The sequence below is a fragment of the Pyrus communis genome, chromosome 8, assembly GCF_963583255.1.
Source record: "Pyrus communis chromosome 8, drPyrComm1.1, whole genome shotgun sequence".
NCBI lineage: Eukaryota > Viridiplantae > Streptophyta > Magnoliopsida > Rosales > Rosaceae > Pyrus > Pyrus communis.
The window spans coordinates 17,260,800-17,282,637 of NC_084810.1; the positions used below are offsets into that span (position 1 = coordinate 17,260,800).

General features: G+C 36.1%; 3 protein-coding genes across 3 annotated transcripts; 1 reads left to right on the plus strand and 2 right to left on the minus strand.

Annotated features, from left to right (window-relative positions):
- Positions 1-4,455: 4,455 nt before the first annotated feature.
- On the minus strand, positions 4,456-8,003 carry LOC137743607 (SHUGOSHIN 2-like). Its single transcript, XM_068483533.1, has 9 exons — positions 7,524-8,003; positions 7,373-7,410; positions 7,075-7,183; positions 6,958-6,981; positions 6,795-6,863; positions 6,184-6,231; positions 5,949-6,096; positions 5,760-5,820; positions 4,456-4,890 (listed from the first exon to the last, which is right to left on the minus strand). The coding sequence occupies exons 1-9, from the start codon at positions 7,683-7,685 to the stop codon at positions 4,617-4,619; spliced, it is 933 nt and encodes a 310-aa protein (XP_068339634.1). The 5' UTR covers positions 7,686-8,003; the 3' UTR covers positions 4,456-4,616.
- A 906-nt stretch (positions 8,004-8,909) lies between these two features.
- LOC137741323 (uncharacterized) lies at positions 8,910-14,148 on the minus strand. Its single transcript, XM_068481044.1, has 12 exons — positions 13,994-14,148; positions 13,409-13,580; positions 13,254-13,316; positions 12,851-12,956; positions 12,599-12,703; positions 12,442-12,518; positions 12,236-12,353; positions 11,659-11,731; positions 10,863-11,054; positions 10,354-10,474; positions 9,506-9,730; positions 8,910-9,417 (listed from the first exon to the last, which is right to left on the minus strand). Exons 1-12 carry the CDS (start codon positions 14,071-14,073, stop codon positions 9,367-9,369), a joined length of 1,383 nt encoding a protein of 460 aa, XP_068337145.1. The 5' UTR covers positions 14,074-14,148; the 3' UTR covers positions 8,910-9,366.
- On the plus strand, positions 9,886-18,772 carry LOC137741322 (protein NUCLEAR FUSION DEFECTIVE 4-like). The gene is made up of 2 exons (XM_068481043.1): positions 9,886-9,905; positions 17,119-18,772. Exons 1-2 carry the CDS (start codon positions 9,886-9,888, stop codon positions 18,770-18,772), a joined length of 1,674 nt encoding a protein of 557 aa, XP_068337144.1.
- The last annotated feature ends 3,066 nt before the right edge of the window (positions 18,773-21,838 follow it).

Consider the following 21,838-nt stretch of genomic DNA (forward strand, 5'->3'; position numbering starts at 1 on the left):
AAGGACTTGACAAAATGCCTCAATTGATAAGCTTCGACTGGTTCTCCTGCAACACTCGTCAATGTTGAATTTTAGATATTACATAAGCTTTGTTGATGACTGTTCCAGATTTGTATGGATTTTCCCAATGATGAATAAACCAAATGATTTTCCAATATTTTGCAAATTCTATGCATTCATTGCTACACAGTTTAATGCTACTGTCTAGTACTTGCAATCAAATGATGGGGGTGAATATATGAGTAACATGTTTCATCAGTTCTTAGAAAGTAAATGAATTGTTCATCTCACTTGTTGTCCACATACACCACAACATAATGGCCTAGCTAAGAGAAAGCATAGGCATGTTGTGGAGACAGGTATAAGTTTATGTCAGATGCAAAACTTCCAACTTATTTTTGGAACCATAGTTGTTCTCATGCTGCTTTTTTGATAAATAGAATGCCTTGCAAGAATCTAGGCATGAAATCTCCTTATCAGGTTTTGTTCAAATGTAATCCTGATATTCATTCATTAAAAAAATTTGGAACAATTGTCTATCCTTTTCTCAGACCATTTAATGAGAACAAACTTCAACCAAGATCAATACATTGTGTATTTTTGGGCTTTGCTACTGGCTATTAAGGGGTACTGTGCTACAACATTCAAACACGGAAATTTATCATCTCCAGAAGTGTGATACATGATGAAGATGTCTTTTCATTTAGGCAAATATGTGATACTCATGGTTCAAGGGAAACACATAAAAGCTCAGTTTCTCCAATGATTGTACAAATCAATGCACCAAGAGGGGTATCTCATAATACACATAATAATCAAACCATGGTTCAAGAAAGAAGAGATATATCAGTGTCCCAGAGGAGTCAAACTTCAAGTACTAGTGACAGAAGCATTCAATTTGTTAGTTCAAATAATAGCAGTACTCAACATACTGTTGATAGAATTGAAAATTCAGAGCACAGTGATTTCATTCCAAATAATAGTGACCAATATGTGCCAGAGTCAAATGACAACAACTTGCAATTTTATCATACAAATCATCACTCTTCTCCTCCTTCTGGTACAACATCAATGTTGCATGTCCACTCAACCAATCAACTTGAGGTAATTCTTCCACTTTCATCCACTACTAAACCATATCCTTCTGCTTTTGAATCTACACATTCCATGACAACTAGATTAAAAAGTGGTGCTATTGACAGAAAGAATTATGCAGCTTTGTTAGTCTCAATTCCTGAACTTCATTCTTTACAAATTACTGAGGAAGATCCATTCACTAGAGGATATTCATTCTTATCTTAAATACTTGATATACAAGAACCATCATCTTTTAGAAAGGCATCAACAATCCCACATTGGCAAACAGCAATAGAGGAAAAGTATGATTCATTAAGTGCTCAGGGAACTTGGGTTTTGGTTCCATCTCCAGAAGATAGAGCTATAGTTTGAAGCAAATGGGTCTATAAAGTAAAGAAGAATTCAAATGGTACAATCTCAAGATATAAAGAAAGACTTGTTGCTCTGGGGTTTTCTCAAGAAGATGGCATTGATTATATGGACACTTTTAGTCATGTTATTCGACACACTATAGTGAGGATTGTTTTAGCTTTGGTTGCTATGAATTACTGGAACCTTAGACAGTTGGACATTAAAAATGCTTTTCTCCATGGGGATCTAAAAGAGAAAGTATACATGAAGCAGCCTCAAGGATTTGTTAATGCATCTCATCCCACACATGTATGCAAACTAGTCAAACCATTACATGGTTTGAAACAAGCTTCGAGAGCTTGGAATTCAAAATTCACAACCTATCTAGGAGCATTCGGATTATGTGCCTCAGCTTCTGATACTAGTTTGTTTATGAAACAAGATGAGTCTGATATAATCATTTTGTTGTTATATGTTGATGACATCATATTAACTGGTTCTAATTCTGAGAAGATACAAATGGTGATTCATGAGTGATCTGCAGTGTTTGATTTAAGAGACATGGGCAAGCTCACATAGTTTTTGGGTTTACAGATCCAATACAAGGACAATGGTGATATCTTTGTGAACCAGTCTAAATACATCAAGGATTTGATTCATAAAGTTGGTATGGAGACATGTAAACCAGCTCATACTCCATGTAAACCACACCATCAATTGTTGGAATCATAAGGTACCTTGTTGACATATCCAACCTTGTATAGGAGTATAGTAGGCTCTTTGCAATACTTGACTTTTACTAGGCTAGACATCGCCTATGCAGTCAATACTGTTTTTCAGTTCATGTCATCACCTATTGAATTCCATTTTGGAGCTGTGAAACGGATCCTCAGATACTTACAAGGGACAATGAATACTAGAGTTTTATATTCTGCAACAACAATACCTCAATTAAATGCTTTCTCAGACTCTGATTGGGCAGCTGATTTGAACACAAGGAGGTCAGTACTAGTTATGTTGTGTTCTTTGGTAATAATCATATATCATGGCAATCTAAGAAGCAAACCTCAGTTTCTCAAAGTTTTACTGAGGCTAAGTACAAAGCACTAGCACACACAACTGCTAATATAGCTTGGGTGAGGAACATACTTAAGGATTTAGGAGTTTTTCTGTCTCGTCCACCAATTATTCACTGTGATAATATGTCTGCCATCTCTCTCAGTGCTAATCCAATGTTCCATTCTAGAATAAAGCATCTAGACACTGATTATCATTTTGTACGGGAAAGTGTACAACAAGGAGATTTGGAGGTCTTGTATATTCCCACTGAAGATCAAACTGCAGACATCTTGACAAAAGGGATACGTAGTCCTTCCTTTATTAAACACTTTTACAATGTCAAGCTAGGAAATCGTAGTTCAGATTGAGGGGGGGGATGTTGAATGTAATCGAATGAAGTTGTAGTATTGTGTGCCATGTTAGCATAGGATGTTAGTCTGTTAGTATTTGGAGTGCCATGTCAACATAAGTTGTTAGAAAGTTTGTTAGAAGTTAGTTGTGTTAGTTAGCTATGTAGCTTGGATGCTACGTCTTTAGAACCCTATATAACAGACCTAGCTATGCAAATGTAATTCATTCAACATTCATCAATACAAAAGATCATATTTCTTTCATCTGTTCTATCTCTAAAGATTCTTTCATTTGTTGTTCGAGTGTTCTTCAAAACCTTGAGTTTTTTGCATAATTCCAAAATGGTTATCAGTCAGGCCCTCATAGCCTATTTGATCATTTTCTTAAGGATGTGACTATTCTCACTTATTTTTGCTTCCCACATATCATTCTTAATTTTTTGTCATTGACTTTCTCCAATTATTCGATTCGATGGCTGAAAAATGAAAGGGGTGTATGATAAGTAAAAAATGGGTGCGTGAATGACACTACCCTTTCATAAAACTAGGGTAAGCCCGCAATTTAGCCTATTTTGTCAAACATGCCAAGAGCTTGACCTTTTTCGACCGCGTGTTCCAACTTGAGCATCAAGTGTGCCTGATTCTCAGGTTGAACCATTCTTGGTTCACTCGCTATAAGTTTGTACTCCTCCACTTATTGATGGGTAATGCTAGGGAGATTAAATTTGTAAACTATATTTTGAAAACTAAAAGACATGGAAGTTGATGATTGATTTATTACTTAAGCATTGATTAATGTGCTCAATCTTATTGGTGACATATTATTTAGTTTGCAAATTTAATCTAAAAATTTAATTTCCCTGACTTTACCCCTTATTGATAAGCTTAAGTTCAGTAGATAACCCCACCACCTTTGGTCGTACTGAAAGCTCTGCCAGAGCAAAGCGAAGCGTCTCGCGAGTTGCTAAAACCGCGACAGGTGCACTTCCTTTTGGGCCCAAGTCGATTATTTGGACTACTTTCTTTGACCCAATTTTTACTAACCCTTGGGAAATGTTTTTGTTCAATGCATTTGACCCATTTGATAATTTTTTTGTTTTAATTGTTATTTGACTGCTGTTAGTGATACTCCAAAATATCATTCAACACTCTTTCTTATGCAAAAATTTTATTATGTTTTTACAAATTTGAAGTGTAGGATTACACTTTTGGTGTGCTGATGATAGTTCCTTTTGGTTTCACATTTTTGTTAGTGATAAAAGAGAAGTACACATGGGAGATGGGAGATCAAGAATAGTGAATGAAAGAGGCTGAGAGAGATGTAGAAGAAATGCGCAATGAAAGAGACCCAAAATTATAACCAAAAATAAAAAATAAAAAAACTATTTTAAGCTTTAATTTTTCATAAATGATAGGACCACTTACTTCTGATAGTAGCACACCAAACGTACACAATCATTTTAAAAGCCCAAACAGACACGATCGCTTTAAAAACCAGTAATACAAGAGATTATGGAAAAGAAAGCACTTGATTTTAGTACTAGCTCGTTACAAAGCACAGTACTATACACATAAATCAATAGAACTGCTAATCAAAAGTTTTTTTTTTTTTTTCCTGAATATGGCTTACAATAGCATAGCAGATAAGTCACTACAGAAGATATGGATACAACTGTTCTAGTTGTACGATCATCTCTTTTACATTTCATTTCGTCAATTACATTATACAAGCTCTTTTCAACTCACCGGTATTCTCAATATTGAGATGCTGCCCTTCTGTCACTCCGATCTCCGCATTTTGACTAGCAACGAAACTTCTTTGTATGACTTAACCTTCTCAGCTGCTTTGCGCAACGGTCTTCCAACTGAAGACCGCCTTGGGGCACAATTATCTTCTCCCTCTTCTTTTCTTGTAGATGAAATCAATGGAGCGGGACCACTACTGTGCATCGGACTGTCTGGTGTGCAACTGACTGGTAATTTGCCATCCTCTATTTCAAACAGGTTCTCTGTCTGGGAAATAAATCTAGCAGATTGCCTCCTCAAACACCGTCTGAACAAAAGAAAAGGAAGCATTAAGGAGAAGCAAATATAATAACTTGGGCACAGAAAATACAGTTCTTAGATATGGGAAAACATCGTTAACGTTGGTGAGAAACACTTAAAAGAATCAAGCCATGGAAAAAAAAAATCATCGCCTATCAACATATGATACATGGTGCAATAATAGTTGAGTAAAGGCATTTTTTGTTCAATATATAGGCCTCTTATCACAGTTTTTCACAAGAAAACAACACCTGACAGGTTCATGGTGCCGGATCAAGATTAGTAGTGGTCCCACATTGGTCCACTGACAGGTGACTCGGCTGATAGTTTCTTTAAGCAACATTGAAAATCACCATTTTTACACAGTGGAGCATCCACATGGTAAAATAGGCGACTCAAGTGAAACTCCCTACCCTAGCATCTCAGTACAAAGTCTTAAAGGTGGTTAAGATTCCTAAACAGAAAATTTCTGGTAGAGGAGGGAGTTGCAAGAGCCATTGTACACCGTTTAATGATTGTGCGAAGAACACAATCAACAGTGAGTTAATTAAGATTTTCCAAGTACAGATCTTTGGTGTTATGTAGCTTGATAAAATCCCCATGGCCTTTTGTGATAAAACCTAACACCTATTGGTCCATACCAAGCTAAATGTTGGGCATAAGAGATAAAGCTGGGAAAATATTGGTGCTGCATCAAGATTATCAGTTATCCCATTTTAGTCCCTTGTTCAACACAAAGTGCATATTAAATCTATCAAAAGTGGACCGTGAAAATATTTCTTTCGGTATGTAGACTCTAGTACATTTAGGCTCATGGAATATGAATGAGTGTCCATATCTGAATATCCATATCCATGACACCACGCATCAACTAACCTTTTATTTTCAACCTTCTCTTTGTCTTCAACCTTTTGGCCTGTAGTAGAAGCGCCTACCGCTGCAAGAAATCATAGATTCATAAGTGCAAACGTTTACACGGTGGGTGCAAAACAAAGGGGAAAAGAAAGAAATATCTTTATGCAAAATTAGATCATCTATATCAATTGCCAAAGTAAAAAAGTTTACATCGACTTCTTGTTGCATGTCTTTTGTTACTTTTGTTAAGATTACATGCTTCGCCTTTGTTGATATTACATGCTTCGCCTTTGTTGAGATTACATGTTTTGCCATCATTATCAGCTTTATGCAAAGATATCTCCTCTCCTTCCTTGATCTGGAAAAATATATGAGATTCAATGATAGAAATATAAGGCACTGTGAAGAGATCTCACTACATACAAATTCACAGCTGAACGATTACCTTGGATACCTGAGAGGCAGTATTTTGACGTTTAAACTCTGTTTTTCCCTGTAATAGGGGTATATAAAGAATCAAACAAGAATATTGGTGAACTCAAACTCAAACTCAAGGCCTGAATAAATATAGAATGTCACCAGAATAAGATTTGCTAGAGTAGAACCGGTCATTGTTGGTCATCCATGTTGCTTAACATTTTATGAGATAAATGGAATTTTATAGGAGTCTAAGTGGAATGATAAATATATATGCAGAGCAGCAGAAGAAGTTAGTGTAATCGCTCCTAAATCAGATTCTATGGAACACTTGACGAAATTGCAGGATACAGAGATTAGTTCTATCCATCACGATGAACTATACCAAATTACACATTTGCAAAATAATTAAATGCAACATATTGTGAAGGTAAACGTTTGTGTGGCAACAAACAAGCAGAGAAAGAATTATAAAAAATAAAGCTAACAATATTGAAGTTGCTAATCCTCTATGTTGCTTAAGTTGCTGTTAGTCATCCATCAAAATTGAAGAAAAAAAATATATCAATACATAACAGCAAAAAAACTTCTGCACCAACAGCTCCAGCGCATGACATACAATGCAAGATAAGGACTAACCTCTACTTCTAGATTCTTTGCTTTAAATAAAGCATTCTTGCATAGAAGTTCATGCTGTAGTGTTTTTACCTGGTATTGACAAATACCGAGTCAGATATTAGGATAAGTGACGGCTTCACGAGCCAATGGACTGACCTGTATTACTTCGGTTATTGCAACTTACCTTCTCTCTTCCTAAATTAAGCTCCTGCAAAATCAACAAAAGAGAGTAATACCAGAGACAATTAGATAATTACAGAAAGGAATTAGACACTAATGTTAACGTGAAAAGAAAACGCACCGCTAACATCCTGCTGTTCGATTGTGCAAGACTCAAATTTTGTAGCTGCAATTTCTGGAGACTAATTCGCAGTTTCTGCAACTCAGCTCCACCTAATTCAACCATTTTACTGTTAAAAAACAATTAAAGGAAAACACAATCTCTCCATTTCTGTAACTTTCCGGGCGAAATCACCCAATCATTCTAGTAATTCATTCTTGGGTGCAATCTCAGTACCCAAACAGGTGATTACACCAAAAAACACTAACAAAATAAAAATTAGAAAGGAAAACAGCATTGGAGAGTATGAAAAGGATACGTCCTTTCGGCGACAAGTCTGATCAAAGTCATTCTTTCCTGGTTCAGATATTCACAAACACAAACAAAACCCACTAAGCAATCTGGCAAAAAAAAAAAAAAAAATTAAAAATTTGCGTAAGGAATAGAAGAGGACCCAAGTGAGATCATACCCTCCTGAGCTGCTCAATGCAGTCCTTATCAGTCAGACAATCTTCCGGCGGCTTTTCATCCTGGATCATTGGTTTCGTAGCGTGCAAATTGGTGATGTCGGATAGCTTCTTCCTCATTATGCCACCCAAAGACAATCTCTTGGGCATACTCTCACTTCTCATGCGTTTGAAACCCTAATTTAAACTTCAAGATTCGCAATTGGGGATTCAAGAAATGCGATTCAACATAAAAAAACAGTGATTTCTGGGAGAAAAATCACTTCCAGGGCAGAAAACCCAGAATTCGAATTGAGAAATTTAAACGAACAAGCAAGTGACTCCGAGAGAATTAAAAAAATGGAAGAAAACCCCAATTTTAAAAGCAGAAATGGGTGTGGATTTTGAAATCGGAGGAGGGAAACTAATCAAATGGATGAAGAGTAAACCCTAACCTGTTTCTCCTGTCGCTGTGAAACAAAAAGGTTGGATTCCGAGCGAAACAAAAAGGTTGGATTCCGAGCGACTGAGGGAAAAGAAAGGAAGGGGCGCGGGGGTGGGGGTGGGTGTGGCGGAAAGCAAAGCCAATGGGCAAAGTATGTAGTTCGGAGTGAGGTTCGGTTACACAACGGCCTTCCGAACCTTAATTTGAATATCTCAACGTTCCAAACTTCCAAACCATTTTTTTTTCTTTTTTCTTTTTAATTATTTGTCGAATTAATCCCTAAAATTTATATAAAAAACAATCAACGTGGTTGAGAATTATGTTCGGAATTAATCTCTATAATTATTTGCCAATTGAACCTCTACTTTGGACTAAAGTAATGGACTTATTGCCAAAACTAATTTAAATGATTTACCGTCGAAGCAAGAGAGATTAAGGAGTTGTTTTCAGGATTGATGAAGAGGATCAAAAACCCTAGAAAGGGGAAAAATTGGCTTATGTATGTTTCAAGGGCACACTTCTAGCAGCAAGAGCACGTATTTTCTCCTCAACAGTAAATAAAGCGTGAAAACAGCTAGGGCAAGAGTAAAGCGCCCAAATTCATGAAAATTTATACTTATGGTCGGAACTATTTATATTATAAAGCACTTTGTACAGATCATTTCTGCAATAGATCACTAAAATATGGGATCATCTCTCCCAAAAACCATCTTTAGATAATAATTTATAATATGAATCATAAGTATAAACTTCTATGCACAAGACATGAAGTGTTTTGACGACCTTGTCCTCAACCTTAACGAGCCAATCAAAGTTTGAAGCGCAAAATCGTAAAAAGAGAATTCTAATCTCTGTCCATGTCTAGTTGTTAAGGTTACCTCTATTTCTTTTTCTATTTGTTTTCCTTTCTGTACGAAATTCATGATAACTATTTAGATTGCCGATATCAACTCCTTTTTTAAAAGTCGCCTTAAAAATCAAATTCAAATTTAAAATTCACCATATAATCAAATTTAATTTAAAATCTTCAAAGAACAAAAAAAGTAAACTTGAAGCACGTAGGGAAGAAGCCTTTGCTACAACATATACTCGCATGTCTTCAAATAACCCAGGAGGCCATAACTTACACATAATACATTGAAATACCGATATATCTCCATTCGATAAACGAAACGAAGGAGGAAGTAAGCAAAGAAAACAAAGCAAACATTCCCTTGCAACAATCGCTACAGCAAAAACCTCAATAAGATTCACAGCGCCCTACTTCGGGATTTTACCGGTTGGTGCTCAAAACATAATACAGGTCCTGACTGAAAAGAGCTCCAGTCATTAATATTTACCAACTATAATATACCGCCGCATTTTCTTCCCACCATTTTCCTACCCTTAGTTCGATACTATACACAATTTCAACCTGCTGATCTAATCAGCTGTGATGGTGCCTTGCAGAAGGTACGAAGCCTTGTTACGGACCTGCAATGCAGTATACTTTTAACATGCACTCACCAAGGTGTAAGGAGAAAACAGTTAAGTTTGATTCAGTCTGGTCGAATTGCCATACCTTCGATGCAAAAGACCTCAAATCTGTACTGGCTATCAGGCAAGAACAGTTTCGTAAGTAGAGGCGCCACATTGCTTTCAAGACGGGCTTGTCTTCTACTAGTTGACTGGACAAAAGCCAATTCTCGGCTAATACCAAGTGTATGTACATCTTGGAAAAATCACATTTTTTGTCCTTCACATTGACTGGGATAAGCAATTTTAGGATCTCTTCATCATTAGGGGCCTTAGGTGAAGCATGACGTCAAGCAACAATGTCAAATCAGATTTAAGAAATTAGAGGGGAAAAGGGCTCTAGATGCAATCACTTAAAACTAACAATAATGTCTTTCGAAGTTGAAAAGAACAAGAATTTATAGAATAAGTTAGACTATTCTCTCAATGAACATCAGAAAACAATCGTAAGATATTATGCATCGTCATCTCACGCGCATTGGATGTATTGCTTTAGTTTCACAACTCTCATGCTCATGCGAGAACAACTTATAGATGGTGTCGAACGCAAACATTTTAAAAAACTTACACTCTTATTCAAAAGCTTAAACTATATGCAACTGATTTTAATTGTGCCCCTCATGCATGGGCTCCAAAGAAACTTGTCATTTATGGTCCTAGCATGTTTAAGTGAATGAAAAAAATATATAATTACCAATGGGATGTTAAATAGTGATTATACAATCCGGTTACTACCAGCATATGATGTTAAAATTCAAGTCCTTTTTTGCAGAGAGCATGCTTCTTTCCTTCCCATAGAAGCCTAACTTATTTTGCTGGAACAATTGTTTGATAAAATGTAGAATGAAAGAATAATTGTGCTGTATTAAAAAGACCTGTATTCTTGTTCAGTACCTTATGATCATAACAGCTAAGAAGCATTTGATGGGCAATTGCACTTCTAAACAGCTTACTACGAGTATCGACTCCCGAAATGCATTCCACAATTCTTAGGCAGGTCACGTCTTTAGGAACTCTGCTTATCATAGATCAGCAATAATAAGGGAGAGGAATTGAACAAAAGTAAACAGCAAAAGGCGACGACACTATTTAGGCATAATTTCAATATACATTTTTTTGAGTTTTATTTTTCTTTTTCCAAAATTCCTGTTCAAATGATTTGGGTAGAATATAGTCACAAATATGTATGGATCTCCATAACTAATTTTTCCCTTACAATATATGAAACTGAACGTAGTTGTAAAAAATAATACAAAATCGCTGACAAAAGGTGCACAAAGTTCAAATAAATTAATTGATCACGAATTATTCTCAGCGAAGAGAAAGAGTGATCATGACCATCCCAATTTGAAAGTAAAATCCAATCCAACAGTTCAAATCAAACAACCAGTTAAGTCAATAACCTGCAAGCAAGAGAATTTGCTATCTTTTCACAGCTAGATTCCCACTCTTTTTCAGTGAAGTAACTGATAGCTGACTGCACGCACTCATGCAAAAGCACGGACAGACCTTGAAGTTGGCGATCAGAAAATAGACAAATAATGACTTCAATTAACTCTTCAGCTTCTGAGGTCAAGTATATAGCCATTTTGTTCCTGCAAATAAAATAAGCACCACAACAAATCAATGAAAACAATACGAAACCAAACATATTTCCAAATTTTAAGTAAGTATTTGCATCATTAGGTATCACTTATGTTGTTAGGTAGTACCCATTGAAAGAAATATTTAGAAAGGAAGATCATTGTATCACACATTCAAAGAATATAGTACACTGATCTATATAGGATTCGAGATGTGAAATACCGATAAAATATTCAATACTTGAAGCGAACAGCCTACACAATAATGTAGGACAATCAACAACCAACTAATCATCTATTAAGCTAAATGCACAATTACCAAGCATTAACTTATATCAACAACACTCCCCATGAAGCTAAAGAGAAAGAAAGAACATTATATTATTACACGTCCAAATGAAAGATCATTGTTGTTCTATCAATGAGGTCTAATAACTAGACCATAATTTAGGCTAAATGCCTAAAAATCAGCCTATACCAATGAGGCAATGACAGAATCAGTTAACAAACATCAACTAATTGATCCATGAAGGAAACAAGCAAATGGCAGTCTTATGTGTTGTCAAACTAGTGCTTCCATTTTTTTAATGAACTAGTACTTCCAGTTGTTATTTACCTCTTTTGACAAGAAGCAGTCACAAATTTAAGCCAAGCTCTAATATTTGGAGCTGGACCTCTACGAGCAGAATCTAGAAGGCAAAATAAAAGTATTATGAGAAGACAAATAACAAAAAGCATGCAAAACTTTATAATTTTTACATGATATTTCGTATATCAAATAACAAGAAATATAAATAAAATAAAATAAACAGGAAAGAAAATGATATATGAAGAATCTAAAAATTACTACTATTCTGTTCATACCAATAAAAAAGCAAAAAGAAAAAAATCCTGAAAAGCATCATTGAACCACTAGATTTTGTTTTATTATTGGTGGGTATGCCAACTGAATATGGAGCCCATAAGCATGGGGAATCAGCTCAAGATCATTGCAACCCAGAAAATCCTTCTAAAATGCATCAACATGAAAGTAACGAATGTAATTGACATTACTGCACTTACACATATAAAGCATATTCTATCAAGTATCACCAATGGTAGAAACAATATATATATTTTTCCTATTCGAGAAAAAAAGAGAGAAATTTCCAACCTAAAATATGCATAAAACTGGTGTGAAGGTAGAAACTTACTGGAAGGAGCAGAATCCGTGTTAGATGAAAAGTTGAATAAAAATCCGTAGTTTTCAAGAGCTATTTTTAATTCAGAATAGCTAGGAATCCAATCAATTTTGACTGGCAGTAAATCAACCTGGTTAAGAATTAATACCAGAATTAACTCCTTTACATATCACCCAATCAAACTTTTGTCCAATGAAAAAATGAAGATCAAGTTCAACCTCATTTTCAAACGAGAGGATAGCACACCAGAAGTCACATGCAGATGCCCTCAAATTTTCTTTTGATGAATATAACACTGAAAGAGAAAAGGTAAACACATCACAAGAAATTCCATGAGTTTTAATAGGACATGCTAGGGGTGACAAAAAGGCTCACTCAGATAAAAGGTCCATGTGGCTATTGATTTTTCTAGATGACCACTGGCGAAAATCAATTTTGATAGCCAGCCATTTACTAATAATCGTTCAAGGAAAGTGTCTCCTGCACAATATCAATAACTGAATATATATATATATATTTTGCGAAAGGGCCAAAATATGCACAACAGGATACATAACTTGATGCCAAAATGCATGCCAATAATGAATGACCAGTGATAACTAATATAAGCCAAGCAATATAACTAACCATTTTCTGTAGAGATATCAATCAAAGAATTGAGCTCATCATCCATGAATGACTGCAAGACCCTGCAAGTTTTAAGCTCGGGAAAAGATAGAGAAGGTGGGGTCTTCTGCAACCACAAAGTAAAACAAAAACTAAGAAAGTACTGCTATTTAAAGATCAACACCTATCACAATCTACATAACAATAACCAATCGTCAGGTGACACAATCTAGAGATTGTATCTATCAATTGGAAACCTGGTCTCTGTAACATAACAAATGCCAAAAACAGAGGACAAAGTGTCTTCTTGCCTATAGCCAGTTCTTATACGCAATGGACAGCTTGTCTGTCTGCTCTGTTTATGTACACTCCTTTTGACTCCTTTTTCACTCAACGAAAGTTTTCTTATACAATAATAACGAACCTGATCTCCAAAAGTGCATATGCCCCACACAAAGCTCTCCTCCTTAACACTTATTTCTCTCATCTGCATCACCAAGTTTATATTTCAAGTTTTGAAAAGGAAACAGAAGTACACAAATAACACCAGAAAAGACCAGAACAGGAGAGTTAACATGCCTCGCTTTCACACTTATCGACAATGTCAAAGAGCACAGCCTCTTTGTCATTATCTTCTTCATCTGAATCATTGTTCCTTCGTGCCTTTGCAAGCTTAGCTTCCTTTTCAACAAGCTTGTCTTCTTCCTTGTAGAAGTCAGTCAAAAGGTCATCCAACCCAATAGTCTTCCTCCTAAATTACAACCAAAGAGAGATATAACACAAAAAGGGGAATCTACCATTCTCATTAATTACTGCAAAAAATCATACACTAAATCCTACAGTGGCAATTCTGTGTTAATGCATACACACTACATGTTCAGTAAGCGCCAACCGAACGTAAAATGGAAACCGATCATGTTCAAGTCTTATTTGGTTTCCATTTCTGTGACATAATTCAAGAATTTATGATAAATATGAACAGAAATCATGTTCAATCAACTTCAAGGCCTCTAAAAATAAAAAATAAAAATCTTGACGCTAAAAAAAACAACTTGATCAAAGAGAAAAGGAACAGAAAAATATAGTGAAAAATTACAGAATAAAAAAAACCCAATTGAAGTACAACTGAGAAAAAGGTAAACCCTAGAAACCCAAAAAGCCAACCTTCTCTTGGTAACTGCAGGGCGAGTGAGAAGTGGGTCTTCTAAATCGAAATCAAGGAAGTTATCCTCCATGTCCACCATCTCTCTCTCTCTCTAGCAAGTCCCTTCTTCGTCTTCTTTTTTGGTTCTGAAATTTCAGAAATTGAAAAGCGCCAAATTTTGTGGCTGCTTTGAAAAGGGCGCGGCTAATACTGCCTTAACCCAGGCTTCCTCTTTGCTGTTTGGGGCTTGGCGGGTAATCTGCCCGGCCCACAAATGTCGCTTAAGAAAATTGAAAATTAAATCTCCAAAAGAACTGCAGATGAGTTGATTAGAACTGTATACATGCCGCGGGTGGTGAATTGTTTTGAAAAAAAACACTCTTTCAAACGTAAAGTTCTTCATAAATTTTTTAAACAATGTTTTATAATATTGATATGAATATTGACATTAAATTGTGAGATAACAGAAAGTTTATAAAAAATCATACTTCTGAAAGAGTCCCCGTAGCGTTATTCTTTGGTATTTAGAACTTTCCTCTTCAATTAATTGTGTCCTAAATTTAAACATTCCCTCTTCTCTTAGTGTAAGTCAAAGTAAAAATATAATTTGTATTGAAAAAGAAGTTTACATGAACATGTCACCTTATAAGTTCAATGATTCTACATTAGCAGCAATAAACCCGATTCCTTTCACTCAAGTTTGTCAAAAAATCTTTCAATAATTATATTTTTGGTTTAATTGTAGCAGTGATCTTTGAACTTTATACCTAGTTTAATATCAATCTATGAACTCTCATATTAGTTTTTTTAATACTCAAATTTAACAATGTGTTGTAGCATTGGTTGTTTTCGCTAACGTCATCTATTATCCTTTAAATGTAAGGGTATACTAGGAACATCACCTCACATCACTAAAAGAAATTTAAAAATGAAAAATGCCAAATCGTATCCTTTGGCTTCTGAGTGTATCATTTGATTTAATTAAAATCCACCCCAGACTTGTGAGTGAAATCTCTTAGGCACCTAATTCCATATTCAACTTAGTTTTAAAAATCCATTTTACACCAATAATGGGCTTGTTTCTTGGTCTGTTATCCAATTCTCAGGTGTCATGGTTTCCAAACATTGAGATTTCATCCTCCATGGCTTTCTTCTAGGCTTGATCTTGAGCATCATCATTGTAATTCTCAAGATCAACGTATCCATATAATTACAAGTACGTTTCAAATATAAGTTGATGTGGGTCCCATCTTCATACTTTGGCTGGTCTTTCGTTAGGTCAAGTTGGGAATATTTTTGTCACCACCTTTAAGTGATGGTGATACTCACCACCCTATTTATTATCATTAGATGAGTTTAAATCTCGAGATCTGTGTAGTGGATATACACAAATCCCTAAATTTAAACTCATCCAATGATAATAAGTAAAATGACGAACATTACCATTATTTGAAAGTGGTGAGCAAAAATGCACCAAGGTCAATAACCTATCAGCATATCTTAGATCAATTAGGTATTGAATTAGATGAACCAGTTTAGTTAGGGAGGTGAACCAACGGCTTTTCATGCTTCCTACAAACACAACTCAACAAACTGTCATATGTCCAAAATTCCAAGTCCTCACATTCTTTGCACATGTTTTCTTCATAAAGCCCCAACGGAGGAGACTATCTGCTCTCCATAAACCAAAAACAGTTCAAAGAAATTTATTACCCTCTACTCAATCATGGCATTTCCCAAGCTTTTCTTCATTTTGTCTTTGGCCATGGTGTTGTCACTCTCAAGCACCCATTTGAGCCACGCCGCTCGAAACCTTTTGGTCACGCCGGGAGCTCCACCACAGGCCTTGACAACACTGCCCACATTGCCTCCATTGCCCGCAGTACCAACACTGCAAAGAAACTGCCATCTGTCCAAAACTACAATTCCGTCTCTGCCAAAGCCAACACTGCCCACGTTACCTCCATTGTCCTCTGTGCCAACACTCCCCAAGGCCACATTGCCGCCGTTGCCCTCTACCCAATTACCTACACTCCCAACTAACCCAACTTGAAGCTCCCCTTCTTCTAAATCATTGTAATAGTTTCGAACTATTTCCCCTCCCTTAATAGTAATAACTAATTTTTTTTTTTTTTTACTTATGACAAATGGTAGGAGATTTTACAAAGAGGATATTGTACCCACAACAAAGCTTAGGCATATTGGGGCTAGCTACAAATATAATCAAACTTATCACCAATATAAATCATATTTGCAATTTATGTGAATCAAAACTGAGATCGCTTCCAACCAAGTGGAGACATTTATGAGTGGATGAAAGGCTGTTTGGCTATGAAAAAATGTTAATGAGACTCTAAAAAATATGACCCTCTGTTACCTCATAGTTTAACGTCAATTTCTTTGCCTACGTTACAAAACATTATACCAAAAAACATGATGTAACAAAGAGTCCATGAAGAGTCTTAATTTGAAAGAATCCTCTTAGCATTTCTCATCAGTTAAGACTCAAGTAGGTCGATAAGAGATTAAATGTCACAGTTACATGATTTTGTTATTATGATTTAGTAAATATTTTTATAGGATAAGTTTCCTTATCTCAATAACCTTTCAAAAATGTTCTAAAAGGAAAACTTTCCTTCTTCGATACTAATCCATCTCTAATATGGTTTAGTTCCTAACTAAACAAACACACAGGAAGTTAATAGCAACTTTGTGATGGACACGTGTCGAGTTCCCATTATCTGGGGAGTTGTGTCAAGGTTGAGACGTTTGACCAATGTCTATTTTTACAGCCAGTCTATTTTTTTCTTTTTTGGTTTTTACAGTTTGACTGGCATTGAAGAAATTTACTCCATTAGTTTGATAAAAAAATAGCCCTTCACAAAACGACGGCTAAAAACAAACCCACCCAACCTCCTCTTCAGGCTTACTTCTAGCCATCTTGTGGCTCCACTTTTCTGTCAGTTCAATCCTTCTGTGAAATCTCTTCCTTTATATGAACCCCAATTTCAACCCTAATCCATCTTACTTTTTCACTTTTCTTGCACTTTAATGCATTCCTAACAAAACCATAAGGAAAAAAAAAAACAAAACATTCATAATTCCAAGCCAGTAAAATGAGTAGTAATGGCAGCATGGGATGCAGTGAAATTGGCCAGTTTTCGTGGCATATTCTTAATGGAAGATGGTTCAGCGTGTTCGCCTCGTTCCTTATCATGGCCGGAGCCGGTGCCACTTATCTGTATGGTACCTATTCCAAAGAGATCAAGGCCACTCTTGGCTATGACCAAACAGAAATCAACATGTTAGGCTTCTCCAAAGATCTTGGTGCAAATGTCGGTGTCCTCTCTGGCCTAATCGGTGAAGTAACCCCAGTTTGGTTCGTGCTCATAGTCGGCGCAGTCATGAACTTTGCCGGATACTTTATGATTTGGCTGGCTGTCACCCAGAGAATTCCCAAGCCTAAAGTTTGGCAGATGTGCGTTTACATCTGCATTGGAGCCAACTCTCAAAACTTTGCAAATACAGGAGCTCTTGTCACTTGTGTCAAGAATTTCCCGGAGAGCAGAGGTGTTATGCTCGGTCTGTTAAAGGGTTTTACTGGACTCAGTGGAGCTATCCTGACACAAATTTACTTGGCAGTCTATGGAAACGATTCAAAATCCTTGATTCTGCTTATCGGGTGGCTCCCTGCTGCAGTATCAATAATTTTTGTATACAGCATTCGACCAATGAAAGTTGTTAGGCAACCCAATGAGCTCCAAGTCTTTTACCATTTCCTCTACATCTCAGTTGTCCTTGCCTTATTTCTCATGGTTATGAGTCTACTTCAGAAAACGATAAATTTCTCCCATGCTGCCTATGCAGCAACCGCAACCGGAGCAATTTTTTTGCTCTTTCTCCCTCTTGGCATTGCCATTCGTGAAGAACTAGTCATTTGGAATCAGCTGAAACAACCTGTTGATCCTCCAACTGAGGTCAAAGTTGAGAAACCAGGAGAAACTGAATTTAAAAAGGATGAATCGAAAGACAAAGAATTAGAGAGACCTGAGCCAGGTTGTTTCTCTGACATATGCAACAAACCACCAAGAGGAGAAGACTACACCATTTTACAAGCACTACTGAGTGTAGACATGCTCATATTATTCATTGCAACATTATGTGGACTTGGATCAAGCTTGACAGCGGTAGACAACTTGGGACAAATTGGTGAGTCTTTAGGTTATCCAACGAAAACAGTTCGAGCTTTTGTCTCATTGACAAGCATATGGAATTACTTTGGGAGGGTCTTTTCCGGGTTTATCTCGGAAAGCCTACTGATCAGGTATAGAATTCCGAGACCGTTAGTGATGACAGGTGCTCTTGTTCTATCATGTGTTGGCCTCCTCCTCATTGCCTTCCCTGGCCCTGGTTCAGTTTATGTGGCATCAGTGATCATAGGGTTTGCTTTTGGCGCTCAGTTGCCATTGCTTTTCGCAATTATTTCTGAGCTCTTTGGTCTTAAGCACTTTGCGACGTTGTTCAATTGTGGGCAAATAGCAAGTCCCCTTGGCTCCTATCTTCTAAATGTGAAGCTCACTGGGGCGCTCTATGATAAAGAGGCAAGGAAAGAGCTAGCAAAGAGAGGGTTGACGAGGTCACAAGTGAAGGACTTGACATGCATTGGGAATCACTGTTATCAGTTGTCTTTCACAATTTTAGCTGCTGTTACATTCCTTGGTGCTCTTGTGTCCCTAATTTTGGTGTATAGGACGCGAGCGTTCTACAAAGGTGATATATACAAGAAATATAGACAGTAGATTCTCTTTTTCGGTTGGTTTATGACTGCCAAAACAGACACCGGTAATTTGGATGAGGAGCCTACAGAGAAATTACGAACTTGATGATTATACATAATGATAAATTATATTGAATTTCTAGGAAATATCTTCACAACCCTAATGTTTTTATGCTTTGCAAAGCGTTAGCGAAGTTTACTTCACAAAATTCTCAACTCTGCTACCGATCAAAAGAAAGAATGTACTCGGGAAAGTGGCGTTTTTGGTTTATTTGGACTTGGACCTTTTTTTCTGTCAACTTATTCGGCCTATATTTTTCGTTTTTGTGGTTTTGTATCTTTCTTTTATCGTATGATGTATTGTGATAAGATGATAAAGTAGCTTGCCTAACTTTTTAGGCCAAATTATATTTAGACTATGTAGTTTAGGACAAATTCCACTCATAAGTCCAAACATTTCCAAAATCAAAAAATCAATACAGATCTCACCATTAACCTCTAAGTAGGCACCGAAAAACCGTGTGTGGTTAAGTGTTATCACACTTCCTATATCCAGTTCGAGAAGATGTTCAACAAAATCTGAACTAAAGTGTCAGAAGTTGCAAAACTTCGAACTTCATAACTGAAGTTTTTGTAATTGTGTCCGAACTAAAGAGCAAATGACGTACAAAGACATGAAGTTGCATTCTTCCACAACTGATGCATGGGAGGCCTTGTGACAACACTTTATCATAAAAGAAAATTGCCGCTTTATATACAAAAATCATATATCAGTTGTGACTTTCACGAGATCTTTCTACATAGGTTGTTCAACACGCAGCCATACACTTGAGGATCACAGCACTTGTTGATGTGCATGGCGTAATCACAAAGAAGAAACAAGCACAAGCAGCCCTGCAAAACCAAATAGCTGCAAACCAACTATCAGAAGCTAAACAGAAATTAGAAAGCCAATAACAAAAGTCCTAAATGATTTTATCGTATAACAAATCCTTCTCGTTGTTATCTTTATCTGACAAATGGGATCTATTACTGAAACGGAAAAAAAAGTATATCTAGCACCTGCGAAAAATTAGGTAAAATCAGAAACGAACTCAGCGGTTTTTCTCCTAAAATTTCACCAAATAATTCATCCAGGACAACGTTTCACTTCAACTAGTCCTTTTTCTGTTCTAGTGCATATATCTCCATTTGTTGCCTTGTGAGCTTAAAAAATAAACTAAAAATGAGAAAGTATGAGAATTCAATAGATAATGAACCCGGTGGTTTGAATCTACCACTCCACCCTGCTCAATCTCCTCAAGCATAACAGAAGCAATTTTCGTACCAACATCCTCCCGAGGCATCAGCTATTTCTTCTCATAGTCAAGTTCATCTATTTGTCCACCTTGTGCATAAGAAATAGTTGTATCCGCAGAGATATAGCATCCGGAGGTGGTTTCTGCAACTAGTGAAATTCCATAACCAGATGACCTGCATAAAGTCATTGTTTTCTGTAAGAGAGTGTTACTGGCACGTCGACATGATAAAACTCCAAATGTACTTCCAAATTAGTTCATCAAATATATCCCACCTCGTAAAATTATAATACTATCTAAATTGAGGATATACTCTCCAGCTTGTTGGCCATCTTTATGGTCGGTAAATATGTGAACATCTGGAAGGAAGGGAATAAAGACTTCCCGAGCTGCATGCACCATAGTATTTTCAAACTGTACAGACTACAGACACTCTCGTTGAGAATGTCACCCCTCTAATCCTCTTGGCCAACGCCTTATAAGTCTCAAAAACTCACGGTCAGACTTCGAACAACTGGGATTGCCAAAACAACTTCACCGCCGCCTTTAGTAGCGCATCCACGACTCTTTATTTCCTCTTTATTTCCAGCTCCAACCCTTCTGAGGGAACTCCAAAGGGTTTTAAAATGGGAAAGGTAGTGGACCGGAAGTTATCAATAGACAGGTCCCTTGAACCATTTGTAATTCCTGAAAGACAAAATGCAACTGCTTAAAGTAGCAGCATCTTCTTAAAGCTCATAACGACACCCACAAATGCTTTGCTGATCTCTACTATGCATTTGGTCAGGTCCCTTCCTTCAGTTAACCAATAGGGTTAGCTGGCTACGCCATATTTTTATAGTAAGTTGACATTAAGAACAGAACAAGGATGACAAAGATTAAAAACAAGATATTAGTTCCGCCTTTCCGTGTTAATGTGTGACTGAATTTAGCTTTCCTCTTCCCTGTGTTGACTACGAAAAGAAGCTTGAGCTGATGGGAAAGTGCTTATACAAGTTATTAGTTCCGCCCTAAGCAATGCAACATACAAAATTTAGGGGGTTTTGAACTTTAATCCTTGAAGAAAATTAAAATTTAATAAAAATCTGGTGTTAGATTGAATATTGATTTTAATCCTTTAATGTGTACTTAATTCAAATTCGTATTGTTTTAATATTTAATAGATATCTTATTTAATGTCTTTACATTAAATTTTAAATTTATTATTATACACATTTTAATTCATTAATTTTATTTAACTTCTTCTAATTAGTATACCTAAACGTCCGTATCATAATATATTTTACTAAATTAGTATACCGAAATGTCCATACCTATATACATTGTAGTACCTAAATACATTGTAGTGAATTAGTGGCACATAAGAAAATATGCAAAAACATAAGTGTACCAAAAATTCCGTACCTAAATATACGATACTAAACTAGTGTACGAAATGTCCGTACCTAAATATATTATACTAAACTAATGTACCGAAATGTCCATACCTAAATATATTATACTAAACTAGTATACCGAAATGTTCGTACCTAAATATATTACAATGTATTAGTGACGCATAAGACATATGTAAAAATATAAGTGTACCGAAAAATCTCTATGAAAATATTTTCTTATATAAGATACTTACCATAATGAGAATTAAAATTTATAATATAATCTTAAAATTTTATTTATGAACACCATAAAATCATAAATAAAGAAAGAGACATTAAATACATATACTGACATTAATAAGAGTCTAGGGACTAAAATCAATTTTTAATCTTGTATAAGACATTTTTCTAAAC

Bases quoted from the DNA above. Each gene is read 5' to 3' on its own strand.
- LOC137741322 (XM_068481043.1), top strand. From the start codon at position 9,886: ATGAACATCAGAAAACAATC. The intron at 9,906-17,118 runs GTAAGATATTAT...CATGGGATGCAG, and splicing joins ATGAACATCAGAAAACAATC to TGAAATTGGCCAGTTTTCGT.
- LOC137741323 (XM_068481044.1), bottom strand. From the start codon at position 14,073: ATGGTGGACATGGAGGATAACTTCCTTGATTTCGATTTAGAAGACCCA. The intron at 13,581-13,993 runs GTTGGCTTTTTG...GTTGTAATTTAG, and splicing joins CCTGCAGTTACCAAGAGAAG to GAGGAAGACTATTGGGTTGG. The intron at 11,055-11,658 runs GTAAATAACAAC...TTTTATTTGCAG, and splicing joins ACTGCTTCTTGTCAAAAGAG to GAACAAAATGGCTATATACT.
- LOC137743607 (XM_068483533.1), bottom strand. From the start codon at position 7,685: ATGAGAAGTGAGAGTATGCCCAAGAGATTGTCTTTGGGTGGCATAATG. The intron at 7,411-7,523 runs GTATGATCTCAC...TATCTGAACCAG, and splicing joins GCATTGAGCAGCTCAGGAGG to GAAAGAATGACTTTGATCAG. The intron at 6,864-6,957 runs GTAAGTTGCAAT...TGTCAATACCAG, and splicing joins TTAATTTAGGAAGAGAGAAG to GTAAAAACACTACAGCATGA.